General features: G+C 43.2%; 1 protein-coding gene across 3 annotated transcripts in view; it reads right to left on the bottom strand.

The window, feature by feature from the left end:
* usp43b (ubiquitin specific peptidase 43b) overlaps nucleotides 1-18,701 on the bottom strand; it is an 85,919-nt gene that overhangs the window by 14,716 nt on the left and 52,502 nt on the right. For all 3 annotated transcript variants that reach the window (XM_084125440.1, XM_084125439.1, XM_084125441.1), the window contains exons 8-12: nucleotides 18,486-18,597; nucleotides 16,397-16,500; nucleotides 4,991-5,068; nucleotides 4,785-4,914; nucleotides 1,287-1,632 (exon numbers count right to left, since the gene is read on the bottom strand). In XM_084125440.1, the coding sequence (XP_083981566.1) occupies nucleotides 1,287-1,632; nucleotides 4,785-4,914; nucleotides 4,991-5,068; nucleotides 16,397-16,500; nucleotides 18,486-18,597 (770 nt within the window). The remainder of the gene's footprint in view (nucleotides 1-1,286; nucleotides 1,633-4,784; nucleotides 4,915-4,990; nucleotides 5,069-16,396; nucleotides 16,501-18,485; nucleotides 18,598-18,701) is intronic.

Below are 18,701 nucleotides of genomic sequence, written 5' to 3'. Positions count from 1 at the left end.
GCACAATTTTATGGAGATTGGGCCATAGGTGGGGCTATAACTGTTAGCTTTATAGATTATATATTTCCTTGATAAATTGCCTGTATTGTCTATAAATGGTCTTTTCCATCTATAATCTAGGTCAGTGGTTTTCAAACTTTTTTAAGTGCGACACATATAGGCCTACAACAATTTACTTGCAAACAAGACAAACAATTTCACATGTAGCGCTAACTCAAGACACAGAAACATGTTTTATAGTTTCTTGGTTTGTGACGTCACCCGCCTCTGACGTCCCGTCACACCACTGGACTGATTTATTAACACGTGCTTCATGACGCAATCACACGGAGCATTCCCACAGCGTCAATCGACCAGCACGAGTTCCCTTGAAAGGGAACAATGGTCTTGCCTGTAGTTTTTTGCCTCACTGTTGGCAAATTGGCTTACAATAAAACTTGGCTACCTATACAGTACAAAGGTGAAAAAAATAAAATAAATCAGTGTTACTTGACTAGAGAAAACAGAGAAAAAGGCTGTTGTCTTCCCTTATGCCAAATAGCTATAGGAGAACTTCAACACCCATAATGCACTGGGCATGTTTTAGTCATAATTTTAGTCTTTTAGTCATAATGGTGTCGACTTGTATTGTTCCCGGGTGCAAGAATTCAAAGAGGAAACGTTTAGTGGGAGTGAGTTCGGTTTCCAGTGAAGGATCCAGCGCATTTCGTAGGCAGTGGCTAAAGGCCGCAAAGAATCGTAAAAATAGAGAGAACGCTGAGACAAAAATAAAATAAAAAAACCCTCTGTGTTTGTAGTCAACATTTCAAACTGGATGACCATGAACACTGTCATTGTGTCAGTTCCACCTTAAGCAAAACGTGTTGCATACAGGTAAGAAAGCTGTTGTCATAGTATTTAATTTTTACCACAATGATGTTTAAAGAGTAGATGAAGTACGATACAATTTTCAGTGATAAACCTACCCTTACAATAACTTTTCTGTTAACTGTTAACCGACTGTCTGTGGGTGGGGATACAAAAAGTGCAGAAGTATAATCTGTAGTTTTCACGAAAGCCCTGAAGCTGTCAAAACATTTGCTGACAAAATAAGTGGGAATTTCTCAGTCCAGGTAACACGGAGAACGAGTAGACATTGTTCATTTACATATACTACCGACATTGTAACAAAGCGAAGTTGAAAATCGGTTACAATAAAATAAAAGTTACAGTTTAAGTACAAATTTTGTCTCATCAGGTTTTACTAAAAGGCACATTTTAGATATATTTCTCTTTTGCTCACACACCTGTGTAGTGGCCTCCATGCATGCCTCCATGATGGTTACACACAGCGTACAGGTCGTATAGGAAGTCGAGTGAGTGTCGGCTGGCTTCAGGCCTGTGATGGGCCTGTTGTTTCCAGCCATGCAGTGGACGGACACAGTTGCTCCTCTTGACCACATGGCGGCCCATAGCAAGGCCCATGAGGGGGAAGTGGACCAGTGTAGAGAGCTTGTTACGCCGCTCTCCCACCTGTCGGAAGCGTTTGAGGTGAAGGATGAGGATGTCTGGGAGGGTCCACAAGCTCATCTGCACTGTGCCCTGCTGCAGCTGCTTACAGTGAGGGCACTTCCATGCATCGTCAGGGGCCAGCTAAGTAAACATGGATGAAAAATGATATACAGTACATCTCAAGGAAAGATTATTTGAGTGCTTTTTTGGACTAAATTAATGGTCCTGTCAGATTGAAATGATGGTGACTATTTCAGAACTTTCTAAAACTTATTTTATGAAATTAATTTCATTTTTTTATTTATTTTTTAATAAAATATATAAATGCTAATACGATCCAATTCTCATTTGCATTTACACTACCATTGTAAGTTTGGTGTCGGTAAGATATTTTATGATGCAAGACGTTTTATAATATTTAAAAAATAATAATTCTCTTCTGCTCACCAAGGCTGCATTTATTTGCACAAAAATACAGTAAAAACAGTAATATTGTGAAATATTATTACAATTTAAAAATGTTTTTATTTTTAATATATTTAAAAATGTTATTGCTGTGATGCAAAGCTGAATTTTCAGCATCATTACTCCAGTCTTCAGTGTCATAATCCCTCAGAAATAATTTGATGATTTGATGCTCAAGAAGATTTCTTACTAGGGGTGTGATGGTACACTTACAGTATCTCACGAAACGAGACAATAAATGATATTGGGTTCACGAGAATGTGTTAAATATTTTAACAGTTTTTAAGAAATCTTCAATGATGAAATATATGACTGGAAAAAATAGTCTTTTATTTGACTGAAAGTCTAGTGCTGTCACTTTTTGTAATCGAGTACAGCATTGTACAGCATGTTAAAATCCTTGTTTAAAGGGGACCTATTATGCAAAAGTTTGAACATAAATGTGTCGGCAGTGTGTGTACACAACCACCCATAATGGTAAAAATCCACCCACTCTTTTTTTAATCCCCATAAATCATAAGCAGATGTCTCAGAACAAGCTGTTTGCCTTCTAGCAATGTGAAGCCACAATAGGCCCCGCTGACGGACTCAGCCCTATTAGCATAGACCCCGCCCCGAGTGAGCTGTACACAGTTTGCCATGTTTATCTCCAACCCAGAGCATTTAACAGCAGCATTCAAGTAAGAAATGTATTCTTATTAAAAGGCACTAAGTTATTCAATAAAGAGCAGTGAGTGATTTTCTGTTTATTTTTTGTTGTTTGATTCATATTAATAGCATATATAGCAGTAGGTACTGTATATTATGATGCTTTCACTTTAATACACAGATCTAATATACACATACACATTTTTTTTACTTGCTGTTTACGTTCACAGACATAACCAACTTTGTTTATGTGAACTTTGTGTGTTTTTGACATAATCTAATATTTGACAGTTTAAGCGCAGCCATCTTTCTGTGTGCATGCTTCAGGTGTGTGCACTCAGAAAACCATATATCAGAAGTTTAGACTGATATGGCTTTAAAATGCATGCAGATAATAAACTTTCATTTATGATGAAGAACTGCAATGTCACTTGAGCGAGACCACAATAGCGATAATCAAAACCAAACAGATGTTTTAGTTTTCAGAGCATTGGGGGCACAAGGCGCCACCCTCTTCTGGAAAGCAGAGTGGGAAGCAGCAGCTCATTTGCATTTAAAGATACATGCACGAAAACAGCATGTTTTTCCTTCCAATCAAAAATAGGCATTTACAACATGGTATAAAAAATTGTCTGTGGGGTATTTTCAATATTAACCAACTGCAGAACCGCAGAACCATACGTCATAGCAGTGTGAGGATGACAGCACCAGCCTAACAGTCTGATGCCGGAAGTGGGCGGGGTAAAAGCATCTAAGGGGTGGAGATGGGTAGGTTTAGGGGTGGGTTTAGGGGTCAGGGGGTGGAGATGGGTAGGTTTAGGTATGGTGTATGTAAGGTGGATATGTATGGTATGCGGTTCCGGCATCAGACTGTTAGGCTGGCGCTGTCGTCCTCACACTGCTATGACGTATGGTTCTGCGGTTCTGCAGTCAGACATATCTCGGTATTTTGAGCTGAAACTTTACAGTCATATTCTGGTGACAGCTGAGACTTATATTACATCTTGTAAAATGGGGCATAATAGGTCGCCTTTAATATTGGCCAAACAACATTTAATTCAAATGATCACTTAATCTTTAATATTTGGCCACTTTTTGATGATAGAAATGCTACAGCTTCTATAAAGCTTAGACGCGCTCCACACATGTAAATGATAACAGTGCAACACTTTGCAATGAAACAAAGCGTGTCAGACTTTATATGGGTTGAGTTCCCAAACGCACATTATTGGAAACCCAAACAAACTGCCACAAAATCAACTCCGTCATGCTGGTATTGCGAGACAGTCATGTTTTTCACCTCGATGAGAAATAACGTCACGTTTTAATATAGCGAGATCTCGTAGCATAAGATCTCGTCACACTCCTATTTCTTGTGCTGCTTAGTATTTTTTTTTTAAATAGCAATAAAAATAGCAATAAAAACCTTACTGACCCCAAACTTTTAAACAGTAATGTACATATATTCAAACTTGCATTTTTAAGGTCAGTGACAAATGAGTGCAAATTAAATTTGACCACTTTTATGGTGCTTGACAGCCAGTGGTCACTATGTTTTCACAATATGGAAAAGAGCAAGACAGTGCCCCCTTTTGTGTTCCACAGAAGAAAGTTTTGCTGGTTCAGTCCTCTAGAACCACATGCATGTAATTCTTAGGTGTTTATTATATTCCATTGTACTATAAAAAGCACAATACTTTTCCCATTGTTAATCTTTTCCTGTTTTGTCCTCTTTCAAAAAGAAAGAAACACCTGCTGCACAAGAGCAAATGTTACTGTTATAGTTGCTCAGAATCAAAGAATAACATCCCAATCATGTGTTTCAGTAAATGTCCAGGTCTCAGCTGTTATGCATGTTTATCTGAAATAATGAAGGTTACTTGGAGAGAGGGAGAATGGCGCTTGTATTTCCAGAATAAATAAAAAAATACAAAAAAATAAAATCATCCAAATCATAACATTTCAAAATGACAAATTACAAAAGGCTAAAAATTATCTGTCTGGCCAAGCGGCATTTTGACATTTTGTGTAACAGCAATTCGCTTCACTTTTTTAATTGGTGGAGAAAAAAATATACCAACTAACTGGCTAAATTTAGTCTTAAATTTAAACTTGGTTGTGATTTTCCATTGCATTCTGCTGCTAATATTCAGTATAATGTGTATTTTTGTGTTGTTTACTTGTTCTTCTTTGGTGTACAGCTCAAAGCACTCATCCAGGGTGCAGCTGTGCTGCTGAACGTGGTGTTGTTGTTGAGCACGGACACTTTCCGAGTCCTTCACCACCTCCTCCTGGATATTACCAAACAGACTGCAAACAAACAAAGTGCAGAATCAATTCTCTGTATTTTCGCACGTCCTCAGTAGGAAATAAAAGATTACATTACCAGTCTTTGATTCTGTGCTCCCACTCAACAATGAGCTTCACATGTGGAGGTCCACCTGAGCCGCACAGCTTTAGAGCTCTGAGGAGATTAAAAACAAGCCAAAGGGATTACAAATGAAATCAACAGACATACACATTTATTTTTATGTTATAAAAGGACTCTGTATCATGAGTTCATTCTCAGTAAAGTACAATCTTACTCTATTTTTGCTTTCTTTTTGATTTCTGGTTTCCAAATAAAAGTTAAAAAGCCACTGCATATAGGCATAACCATGTTTGAATAATATTTGACCTCACTAACCACGCAGCATCAGAGCATGATGAAAATGCGAGCTAGATAAATAGTGATCTGCTTTAATAATACGGTTTCATAATCAAACACTAAAGATAATCTAACAAAGAAAAGTAAATGTGAATTATTATTATTATTATTATTATTTTTGCTATTCGATTATACGAAGATGTTCTGAGTTATTGCTATAGGGTGTTGCTATCTGAATCTTTCCCATTAATTTTTTATTTTTAATTTTAAATAAGTCTTTGTTAATGAGTTGTAAGCCATGAATCAAACTAACCAGCAAAATAACTATTAGAAAATCGATTTAAAAAAACAAAACAAATACTTTAATGAATACTTTTAATATAGGACCTATAATAACAAGAAGCATTGAGAATAACATAAAAAAAGTTGGAGAAATATAAAACTAATGATTGCTGATTGAAAAGCAAAAGGGTATACACAAAGTGTCTAGAGTGCGTTTACATGCCTGTTCTTAACTGATGGTCATGTAAATGCTTTAACCCGTTTTCCTTTATTGTAGTAAGGTCATAAACAGCTTAAGTATAAACCAACCAAAGCTAAATTGTTGCCTCTTACCCCATTTTCACACAGCATGTGAACACAGTAACTTGCATTCTGTTGGCTTATTGAAATGCAGATGTGTGATATGGAAAGCGATCTTAATGTGGATTTAAGCACACCCAGATAGAGAAATGGTTTTACGGTAGGGCAGGAGGAAAAATATTTCAAACTCTGTCTCTTTTTCGACCCAAGAAATTATAAGGTGATTTCACACTTGGTTAGATTGCTTGGTCCGAACCAGACCTACTGCTTCTCTCTCCTCCTTCCCCTCCTGGTCTCTGTACACATTGTATAATTTGAATCGCTAGTTAACAGCTATGAAAGCGAAGGTGCCAAAATTAATAGGCCCTGTCCCAAATGGCACCCTAAACACTCACGGTCTTCCTCTGAGTCGGGACTTTTGTGACGTAACGCAGCTTTGACTGACGGGAAGAAGTCTGCTGCGGAGCTCGCACCAGTGCAGGCTCAGCAAAAGTGTGCATCAAGGGGCGCATATCGACCGCAAAAAAAAATTACTAAATGGGACACCCTACTGTCTCATGGACTTAACGGACACGCGCACGCGGCAGCCATTGTACGTCCACAAGACTGAAAGTGTATATGAAGTGTGCCATTTGGGACAGGCCTACAGATACACTCACCTAAAGGATTATTAGGAACACCTGTTCAATTTCTCATTAATGTAATTTTCTAATCAAACAATCACATGGCAGTTGCTTCAATGCATTTAGGGGTGTGGTCCTGGTCAAGACAATCTCCTGAACTCCAAACTGAATGTCAGAATGGGAAAGAAAGGTGATTTAAGCAATTTTGAGCGTGGCATGGTTTTTGGTGCCAGACGGGCCGGTCAGAGTATTTCGCAATCTGCTCAGTTACTGGGATTTTCACGCACAATCATTTCTAGGGTTTACAAAGAATGGTGTGAAAAGGGAAAAACATCCAGTATGCGGCAGTCCTGTGGGCGAAAATGCCTTGTTGATGCTAGAGGTCAGAGGAGAATGGGCCGACTGATTCAAGCTGATAGAAGAGCAACTTTGACTGAAATAACCACTCGTTACAACCGAGGTATGCAGCAAAGCATTTGTGAAGCCACAACACGCACAACCTTGAGGCGGATGGGCTACAACAGCAGAAGACCCCACCGGGTACCACTCATCTCCACTACAAATAGGAAAAAGAGGCTACAATTTGCACAAGCTCACCAAAATTGGACAGTTGAAGACTGGAAAAATGTTGCCTGGTCTGATGAGTCTCGATTTCTGTTGAGACATTCAGATGGTAGAGTCAGAATTTGGCATAAACAGAATGAGAACATGGATCCATCATGCCTTGTTACCACTGTGCAGGCTGGTGGTGGTGGTGTAATGGTGCGGGGGATGTTTTCTTGGCACACTTTAGGCCCCTTAGTGCCAATTGGGCATCGTTTAAATGCCACGGCCTACCTGAGCATTGTTTCTGACCATGTCCATCCCTTTATGACCACCATGTACCCATCCTCTGATGGCTACTTCCAGCAGGATAATGCACCATGTCACAAAGCTCAAATCATTTCAAATTGGTTTCTTGAACATGACAATGAGTTCACTGTACTAAAATGGCCCCCACAGTCACCAGATCTCAACCCAATAGAGCATCTTTGGGATGTGGTGGAACGGGAGCTTCGTGCCCTGGATGTGCATCCCACAAATCTCCATCAACTGCAAGATGCTATCCTATCAATATGGGCCAACATTTCTAAAGAATGCTTTCAGCACCTTGTTGAATCAATGCCACGTAGAATTAAGGCAGTTCTGAAGGCGAAAGGGGGTCAAACACAGTATTAGTATGGTGTTCCTAATAATCCTTTAGGTGAGTGTATGTTCCAATGTGACATGACAGTCGCATTGGAACATATCTGATTTATATCTGATTTATTTCCACATATGAATGAGGCCTGAAACCGATCTCGAAATATCCGAATGCATGCGTTTTTTTCCTGTTTACACGGTCATAGAACACATCTGATCTGTGTCACATATGAGCAAAAAATCTGAATTGGGTCACATTTCACTGACAGTGTAAACGAGGCCTTAACTGCACTTTTCATGTGCTGTTTTATCATCAAAATGTTTTATCATGTTTATCATCAAACAATGGGTAAGTTGTGTCAAAAGGGAGGCCCCCTGTCTTAGACTTTGAAAACCCCTGTTCTAAAGAACCCTAGAGTCTGTTTCTACTGAAGGCGCGAAGAAGAAGAAGAAAAGTGAGTGAGAACACACAAACACACATACATACACAATAGTGGTTCACTAGTTAGTACGATTGCGTTGCGTTTGCATCATCCATACGATCCGAACTCTGACATCAATCAAACTTGTGTGGGTTCGCACCAAAAGTACTAGTGTGAAAGCACACTTAAAAGGTATTCTTATCTCGTGCAGAAGCGGTACAGTTAAAATGCTGCTTATTTATTTAACATCACATCTCACATGACAATCCCGCAGAATAAAAAACTGTGGCTGTCACCCGTGTTTTAAAGAAACCCGGCCTGACATGGCTAATTATAGATCAATTTCACATCTCGCATTTCTCTCAGAGCTGCTCGAGAAAGTGGTCGCTGCTCAACTTCACAACTATTTGTCATCACACAACCTTTATGAATACTTCCAATCAGGTTTTCTCCACAGAACTGAGACAGCACTCCTCAGGATTGTAAATGATCTTCTTATGGCCATCGACTGAGGCTCCATCGCACTTTAATTCTCCTTGACATCTCCTCTGCATTTGACACCATTTCTCACAGTATTCTCACTTCACGACTCTCTGCTCTTGGTATTTCTGGAACTGTCCTGTCGTGGTTCATTTCCTACTTGTCTGACCGTCAGTATTACATTTCTAATCGTCAGGCTAAAGGCTGGGCCACACTAAAGGATTTTGAAAAAATCTTGTAAGATTTTCAAAATGTGAGAGACCACAAAAATGTTGATAAGAAATCATTGGATTAACCATTTTGCTCCATGTGGAGTGCCGCAAAGTGGCCTGGAAAGCACACCACACTAACAGATTCCATTCACAAACAACCAGAGTCCCGTCTGTGAACAAGGGAAATCTCGTAAAATCTCTTCTTCTTCTTCTTCTAGGGTTTATTGGCGGTTGGCAAACAACATATTGGTGCATTACCGCCACCAACTTGTATGGACTGTAGACCAGAATGTCTGCTATATACATTGTAAAAATAAAAATAAACTATATCCTCTCACTTAAATTAGTTTCTCTAAGATATTGAAACAATAAATTATAACACATATCTTTTGACTCTATTCACAAAAGGTCTATTAAATCTCTCGCAAAATATCTCGCATCAAATGTGACTTTAGAGTAAACAAACATGGCAGATGACCGGCAAGAAGAAATGGCACTTATAGTGTATGGAATGCTTTTTACAGAAAATTTGCGGGGAATAAAAAGAAAATTGGTAGTGGAGACGGTGTGAACATGGACTTTACATGTTACAGCGCAAGCTGGAGGTGAGTCTTCCGTCAGCTCGCTGTCTGATTGGGCATCGTTTCATTTCACGAGATAATCTCTAGAGCATGCGCGTGTTTGTCCTCAGGGTTCCCCCCACACATCTGATGTTCTTCCAAGCAGATTCAGTCAATCTTAACGCACCACACAACACAGGAAAATATGATAATATGATCTGTAGAACCATCAAGATAATCAGGACTTTACCTAGGATTGTCGGAAGGGGAGAATTTAGTCCAAAATTGCCCTGAATATCTTGTAGTGTGTGGCGGCCTTAAGTCCACTACTTCCCCGTCTCACATGGTGTTCCATAGGGTTTTGTTCTTGGGCCTTTACTCTTTATTATCTACATACTTCCCTTAGGTCACATTATCCGTCATCATGGCTTTAACTTTCATTGCTATGCAGATGACACCCAGCTCTACATTCATTCCTAATGCACTGCTCCATTTCGGCTTGTATTGATGAAATAAATGCATGGATGACCAGTAATTTTCTCAAACTAAACACTGATAAACAAATATACTTCTGGTTAGTCCACCTCAATTTACATCCCGTCTCTGTGTTGACAATATTAATATTGCTGGGTTTTCTAGTTTGACCTTCCACCACTGTTAAAAACCTGGGTATACTTTTTGATTCTTCCCTCTCTTTCTCTACTCATATCTTATCACTTACCAAATCTGCCTTTTTCCACCTCCAGAATATTGCTCGTTTACGTCCCTTCTTAAATATCAACGATGCTGAGACCCAAGTTCATGCTTTAATTACTTCCCGCCTAGACTACTGTAATTCTCCCACTACAACACTAAATAAAGTTCCAATATATTCAGAACTCCGCAGCCAGGGTCCTCACATATGCCAAATACTCCCACATTACTCCTGTTCTACGCAGATTACATTGGCTACCCATTTGTTTCCGTATGCAATACATGGTACTTCTCATCACAGTCAAAGCCCTTCAAGGTTTCGCCTAAAAGGAAGGACAATGAGAATGATCAAAATTAATTTAATGAGTTGAATTTAAAATAAATTGGAAAAATATGAGAGGCCTCTATTTTTCCATAGAACATAAGCAGAGTCTAAGGTTGAAGGCACAAATAAATGATTATTGCAAATAGGACCATAAAGAGAAGCAGAAGCAAGTTTAAAATGTTGTCTGAATTGCCTCCAAATCCTAAGAGAAGTATACAACTGGATCTGCAGTGTATTTTGAGGAGCGACTGGAAAAAGGATATCTGTCACAGTGTCTGGTTGTGTTTCCCCGTGTATCCACTAGATGTCCTCCTTTTCCCCACGGTGTCATGCACATGAACTTCAATTCCCACAATTCCTGTCTGTGTATTACACTCAGGTGTTAGTAATTGTAATCACCAGCTGTCTCTCGTTTTCCCCTCGTCATGCATGTATTTAATGCCCTGTTTGTCTTGTGTTCTTTGTGGATCAATGTTGTATGTCACGCCGCTTCTGTTCTCGTGTTTTCCTGCCTTGCCTGTTTATTGTTTTGTATTGATTTCCTGGATATTGAACCCTGCCTGTCTTGACTTCGTTTTTGGATTACCCAATTAAAACTCATCTTGCTGCATTTTGGATCCTGTCTGCTTTCATCCTTGTGCGGCTCGTGACAGATTGATCCACCTAAAGGAAGATCCAAGCAGTATGAGTTCCCGTCGCCATTTCCCCACTGCAAGAGGTGAGCGGAGACAACCACCACCAGAACTGTCTTTCAGTGAGTCCCAACCCAGGATGAACATTTTTGAGTGTTTTGCTCTGTGGGCTCGGAAAACAGACGAAAGGTTCATCGTCAAACCCCCTGAGTCTCAGCCCACAGAGAGTTTTGTGTCGGACCACGCCCCCCGCCATGAAGAGTCCTTCAAGGGGACCCGCTTGGCCAAGTTCCGTGGAACTCGGGGAGGTCGTAGAGGGGGCGGGGAGGGTCGGGAGGAGGTCCAGTCCCATCACTCGGTCTGGCCACCTTTCGATGCCGAAATTCCTCCGCCACGGGCTCCACCCAGTCAAGAGTCGTCCACTCGCCATCAGAGACGGCAGAGGAGGAGGAAGTTTCCCGGTCCTGACCTCGATCCCGAGACAGTGTCCGTCATCCCAAAGTCCGTGCAACCAGCCAAGGATCCGAAGCCCGTGCACGTGCAGCTGGCTGTCATGCCCAGCCCAGAGGATGCATCGCCGCTGCCCAGCCCAGAGAATGCATCGCCGCTGCCCAGCCCAGAGAATGCATCGCCGCTGCCCAGCCCAGAGAATGCATCGCCGCTGCCCAGCCCAGAGAATGCATCGCCGCTGCCCAGCCCAGAGAATGCATCGCCGCTGCCCAGCCCAGAGAATGCATCGCCGCTGCCCAGCCCAGAGAATGCATCGCCGCTGCCCAGCCCAGAGAATGCATCGCCGCTGCCCAGCCCAGAGCTCCATCCGCCATTAATTCCGTCCAGACCTGAACCTGCACTTCACCATCGAAGACGGCGGAGGAGGAGGAAGACCTCCGGCCTCCCCAATGACCCGGAGGCCGTCCCCGAGCAGCCCGCCGTCGTCCCAGAGGCCGTCCCCGAGCTGCTCGTCCTGCCGGCCCCGCCCACGCTGCTAGCCCTGCCGGCTCCGCCCACGCCTGCCGAGCCTGTGTCTTCGGACAAGATGGCCGCCGCCGAGCCTGTTCACGTCACGCCTGCCGAGCCTGTGTCTTCGGACAAGATGGCCGCCGCCGAGCCTGTTCACGTCACGCCTGCCGAGCCTGTGTCCCCTGACAAGATGGCCGCCGTCGAGCCTGTGTCTGTTCCTGAGCCTGAGCCGGTGGTGTCTGTTCCTGAGCCCTCAATGACCGCGACACTGGCCATTATGGCCACAGCCATGTGGTGTGTGTGGGCTACGCACACACTTGGGCTGGTGGTGTCTGTTCCTGGTCCGCTGATATCTGTTCCTGAACCAGTGGTGTCTGAGCCGGTGGTGTCTCTTCCTGAGCCGGTGGTGCCAGTTCCAGTGCCTGAGCCGGTGGTGCCAGTTCCAGTGCCTCAGCCGGTGGTATCTGTTCCTGAACCGGTGGTGTCTGAGCCGGTGGTATCTGTTCCTGAGCCGGTGGTATCTATTCCTGAGCCGGTGGTGTCTGCTCCTGAGCCGGTGGTGCCAGTTCCAGTGCCTGAGCCGGTGGTGCCAGTTCCAGTGCCTGAGCCGGTGGTGCCAGTTCCAGTGCCTGAGCCGGTGGTGCCAGTTCCAGTGCCTGAGCCGGTGGTGCCAGTTCCAGTGCCTGAGCCGGTGGTGCCAGTTCCAGTGCCTGAGCCGGTGGTGCCAGTTCCAGTGCCTGAGCCGGTGGTGCCAGTTCCAGTGCCTGAGCCGGTGGTGCCAGTTCCAGTGCCTGAGCCGGTGGTGCCAGTTCCAGTGCCTGAGCCGGTGGTGCCAGTTCCAGTGCCTGAGCCGGTGGTGCCAGTTCCAGTGCCTGAGCCGGTGGTGCCAGTTCCAGTGCCTGAGCCGGTGGTGCCTGTTCCAGTTCCTGCGCCGTGGCCGCCCGAGGGGTCTTCACCGCCGCGGCCGCCCGAGGGGTCTTCACCGCCGCGGCCGCCCGAGGGGTCTTCACCGCCGCGGCCGCCCGAGGGGTCTTCACCGCCGCGGCCGCCCGAGGGGTCTTCACCGCCGCGGCCGCCCGAGGGGTCTTCACCGCCGCGGCCGCCCGAGGGGTCTTCACCGCCGCGGCCGCCCGAGGGGTCTTCACCGCCGCGGCCGCCCGAGGGGTCTTCACCGCCGCGGCCGCCCGAGGGGTCTTCACCGCCGCGGCCGCCCGAGGGGTCTTCACCGCCGCGGCCGCCCGAGGGGTCTTCACCGCCGCGGCCGCCCGAGGGGTCTTCACCGCCGCGGCCGCCCGAGGGGTCTTCACCGCCGCGGCCGCCCGAGGGGTCTTCACCGCCGCGGCCGCCCGAGGGGTCTTCACCGCCGCGGCCGCCCGAGGGGTCTTCACCGTCGTGGCCGCCCGAGGCAAGGTCTCCGCTCTGGCCGCCCGAGGGAAGGTCTCCGCCCTGGCCGCCCGAGGGAGGGTCTCCGCCCCGGCCGCCGTATGGATTGTTGGCTTCGCCCCGGCCGCCCGATGGTCTGTTGGCTTCGCTCCGGCCGCCGGATGGACTGGGTGCTTCCCCCTGGTCGCTGGATGGACTGTTCGCTTCGCCCCGGCCGCCCGATGTACTGTCTGTGTCACCCTGGCCCCCTTTGAGTCTGTTACCTCCTGTTTCTGTTTCCCCGCACGGACCTGGCCCCCCATCCCTCCCCCTGGCCCTCCACCGGGCCAACTCCCTCCTGAGCTTTTGTTTTGTTCCTTGTCCTGTCTTGTAGTGTCTGGGAGCCACTCCGTTGAAGGGGGGTAATGTCACAGTGTCTGGTTGTGTTTCCCCGTGTATCCACTAGATGTACTCCTTTTCCCCACGGTGTCATGCACATGAACTTCAATTCCCACAATTCCTGTCTGTGTATTACACTCAGGTGTTAGTAATTGTAATCACCAGCTGTCTCTCGTTTTCCCCTCGTCATGCATGTATTTAATGCCCTGTTTGTCTTGTGTTCTTTGTGGATCAATGTTGTATGTCACGCCGCTTCTGTTCTCGTGTTTTCCTGCCTTGCCTGTTTATTGTTTTGTATTGATTTCCTGGATATTGAACCCTGCCTGTCTTGACTTCGTTTTTGGATTACCCAATTAAAACTCATCTTGCTGCATTTTGGATCCTGTCTGCTTTCATCCTTGTGCGGCTCGTGACAATATCACACTAAGGCAGGAAACAAAGACGAAGAGCAGGACAGTGCTTCTAACCTACATGGGGAGAATTATACCAGCTGTGAATTTTGCTAATATTTGCTGCCCAGTAATAAATATCATCTTTGCTATGAAAGCAATGCATAGGGATGTAGTGTAATGACGCCCAGTTCCAGGAATGCACTAATATTTTGTTGGTAGTACCAGTTTGCAACAATTAATAGTTAACACTAAGTTATCAACACTTCGGAAAAAATAATAAAAAATGCATCGCTTTCTGACAGAACTTTTACAGGCTTTTCCCAAATCACGGAATTGACCTCGACATCCGGGTTAGCGGTAGCATAAGCCATCAGGCAAGTGTTATTTAAATAAACTCCTGACGTACTTACAAACTTTCCAATGCCTCATTTTATGAGTACAGAACCTATTTGTAGTACTGTAGAAGTTTGGTACCATTCCAGGCATTATTAGTGGGGTCATTTACGAGATACAACCTTGGATCCATTAGCGCCTGCACTAAGCCATTCGGCTGATATCTCTAAATAAGCTCTAACTTTAATAATGTTCGACCAAGGGAAAAAAGGCTTCTGGGGGGGGTGTTTGGTTCGAGGTCATGGTGCATAGGACCCTAGGTTGAAATTACTCCGAACCATCCCTTTAAACTGGGACCTGCCCGCAGTCTTAGGTCCTCTGAATCTGGCCTATTGCTGGTCCCGCACCACAAACTAGCATCGTTTGGGGCAGGGGTATCTGCATCGCTGCCCCCATACTCTGCAATTCTATTCCCCAACATATTCGCAACCTCACATCATTATAAGAGTTCAAAGCCCACCTTAAAACATATCATTTGACCTTATGTTTCTCTGATCCCTAGTCTAATGATCTGGTTCATGTTATGTATGTTATGTTTCTCATAACATAACCATGTGTTATGTATGTTATGTTTCTCAGTTATATTTCTATACATTCAGTGTACATTCATGCTTGTCTTTATGCCTGCTGTCATGTTTATTGGACTTCTGTTGTAAAGCGACCTTGAGTTTGTAGAAAGGCGCTAAACAAAATAAACGTATCACTCTGTAAGGGCAGGTGGGCCAGAGCCCTATTAAAATATTAACATAGGTCCAAAACATAGACCTCTATATAAACTGAGTCAATAATAAGCTGTAAGTGTGTCTACAGCGTCCCACAATTTTTCAAAGGTAAATCTATGGAAGTGCAGTGTGCTCTAATTGAGAGCCATTGGGGCAGATTTCAGACTAACCCGCTTTTTTTCATGCTTACGTTACGGAAACCTTGATCCAGACCAAAACGATATGAATCCGCTTCAGCAATATATATCATGTATATCAGGTCAGTAACTAGTTGGCATGTCTGTTCTTCCTATGTGGAGCATCGCATCAAATGAATAAAAGTATAAATGCTCAAGTGAATAGTCTTTATATCGTTCTGTTACGTTTGTTTTATGTTTGTTCTGAGAATAGTCATGACATTATTTTCCTCCCTGGAATTCCTCCATAATCTTGTAATATAAAAAAAAAAAAACGGAGGCAATAAGTACTACATTAAGGCAATTCTAAGATAGCGTTATATATTTGTCACGTGTACTAAAGTCTGACCATCAATATTAGAGCGCCACCCTCTGGTTGAATAACGCAACCTCTGCAAAAAGTGTGTATGCATGTGTTTATCATTTAGAATATAAATCTTACAAAATGGGTATCATAAACAAGAGCCAAGACCCAGAAACTGCCCTACCTAAATTTGCGGTCAGGAACCGTTACTGATCATCAAGAGAATTTCAGCAGGAATATGTGTAAGACGATGTTAAGATGATTATGAGTTTAGTGTCATCTTTAAAAACATAGCTGACAGTATTTTATGGTTTCGAGGGCTGATGTCATAATTTAACATTCAACAAAATCCTTAAGGTCTGTATATACATGTTATGAGTGTGAAAAAATATTAGCAGCAGCTCAGAGGTTTTCTTTGATGTTTAAGATATATATATATATTTTTTTATAAACTCAATATGACTATATCTGTAAATACTGTACAGTACTATTGCATTATGAAATGGTGCTAACAATGAATAATAAATAAAGCTGAACTGAATGTTTGTTTAATTTGATAAATTAAGCGTGATAAAAAATTAAATGCTTATGTCAGAACCTGGAAAACTGCTTCAAAACGTCCTCTGAACTGAATTGCTGTTATTGGCAACTCTGAGAAAGATTTAATTCGCTTACATTCTGTTCTGATCCATGTATGTGAGCAGACACACACACACGCAATATTACCTGTCCACTGCAGGGTGATAAAGCGGTCGTCCGTCTTGAGGATTTAAGTAGCTATAAGATGCAGATCCTCCAACAACACGAATCTTGAACAGCACCCTGAAATTCTAATGAAAAAGATTTGGAGACAATATCGATTTCTGACATTGTTATGAAGGTGCAACTACACTAATACTTCAATATGGGCATTGTGATATTGTAAAATATGCAGTTATAAACATCAAGCCAGAGAAGTGACCGCAGATGGCTATATATATATATATATATATATATATATATATATATATATATATATATATATATATATATATATATACAGTGAGGAAAATAAGTATTTGAACACCCTGCTATTTTGCAAGTTCTCCCACTTGGAAATCATGGAGGGGTCTGAAATTGTCATCGTAGGTGCATGTCCACTGTGAGAGACATAATCTAAAAAAAAATATCCAGAAATCACAATATATGATTTTTTAACTATTTATTTGTATGATACAGCTGCAAATAAGTATTTGAACACCTGTCTATCAGCTAGAATTCTGACCCTCAAAGACCTGTTAGTCTGCCTTTAAAATGTCCACCTCCACTCCATTTATTATCCTAAATTAGATGCACCTGTTTGAGGTCGTTAGCTGCATAAAGACACCTGTCCACCCCATACAATCAGTAAGAATCCAACTACTAACATGGCCAAGACCAAAGAGCTGTCCAAAGACACTAGAGACAAAATGTCAATGTTAATATTTGGTACAGTAGCCTTTATTTGCAATTACAGAGATCAAACGTTTCCTGTAGTTTTTCACCAGGTTTGCACACACTGCAGGAGGGATTTTGGCCCACTCCTCCACACAGATCTTCTCTAGATCAGTCAGGTTTCTGGGCTGTCGCTGAGAAACACGGAGTTTGAGCTCCCTCCAAAGATTCTCTATTGGGTTTAGGTCTGGAGACTGGCTAGGCCACGCCAGAACCTTGAGATGCTTCTTACAGAGCCACTCCTTGGTTATCCTGGCTGTGTGCTTCGGGTCATTGTCATGTTGGAAGACCCAGCCTCGACCCATCTTCAATGCTCTAACTGAGGGAAGGAGGTTGTTCCCCAAAATCTCGCAATGCATGGCCCCGGTCATCCTCTCCTTAATACAGTGCAGTCGCCCTGTCCCATGTGCAGAAAAACACCCCCAAAGCATGATGCTACCACCCCCATGCTTCACAGTAGGGATGGTGTTCTTGGGATGGTACTCATCATTCTTCTTCCTCCAAACACGTTTAGTGGAATTATGACCAAAAAGTTCTATTTTGGTCTCATCTGACCACATGACTTTCTCCCATGACTCCTCTGGATCATCCAAATGGTCATTGGCAAACTTAAGACGGGCCTTGACATGTGCTGGTTTAAGCAGGGGAACCTTCCGTGCCATGCATGATTTCAAACCATGACGTCTTAGCAGAGGCGGACAGAGTACACAGCTTTCAACTAACCTTTTAATATTTTTGTGAAAACCATGATACATTCTTTTCTATTTAAAATAGAATAGAAAGTCCAGAAGAACAGCATTTCAGGTCAGCTATTGTCATCCTTTATAAATAAAATATAAATTTCTTTCCCAAAAAGAAATAAAAAAAATCTTACTAACCCCAAACATCTGCACAGCAGTGTGTTTATAAATCTGTTCGCAGATCCCCTGTAGTACCTTCACTGACCCCCAGGGGTCCGTAGACACCCATTAAAAGGCCCTGGATGTGGACTGACAATGTTTTATTCTGGCTGGGGTGTCTGAAAGCACCCAGCAGGGGGCAGCAAACAAATGCTGAAGAGCAATAGGGATGATCACAAGAAAGTGACAGGAAGATGTTTTAGAGGAAGTGATGGAATCTTGTGAGAGACTTTACTCCGTCATCAGCCTCCAACAAACTACTGATTATCTGAAACCTAAAGATCTTGAATTGTGATGGTCTTTTTTGGGACTGGCTGTTTACAGTTTGCACATATTTTGTATTTTTTTGCATCCATAATTTTTCTAGAGTTAAACTCTTATACTCCATTAGTATACTGAATGATAACCTCCATGAAGTATGGTAGTCATAAAGTTCTTCTCACATGTGCCTGTGATCCGTTGATCATTAGATAGTAGAGTTTACTGAGGATGCTCTGCTGTAGCTGGTCCCACGACACTGATCTGTCCTCTCTCATCAGAAATGGAGGGCCAAATCTGCAGATAAACAGACATGAGATTAATGTGTTTATACTGTTAGTGAGTTTAAACTCAAATAGATGCAATTACTTTGTAAAAGTTAGCTTAGTAACACATTCATC

This window comes from Abramis brama (assembly GCF_963993115.1).
Source record: "Abramis brama genome assembly, chromosome: 1".
Lineage (NCBI taxonomy): Eukaryota > Metazoa > Chordata > Actinopteri > Cypriniformes > Leuciscidae > Abramis > Abramis brama.
Note: the sequence above shows the minus strand (reverse complement) of the source record. Positions and strands in the feature narration are given on the sequence as shown.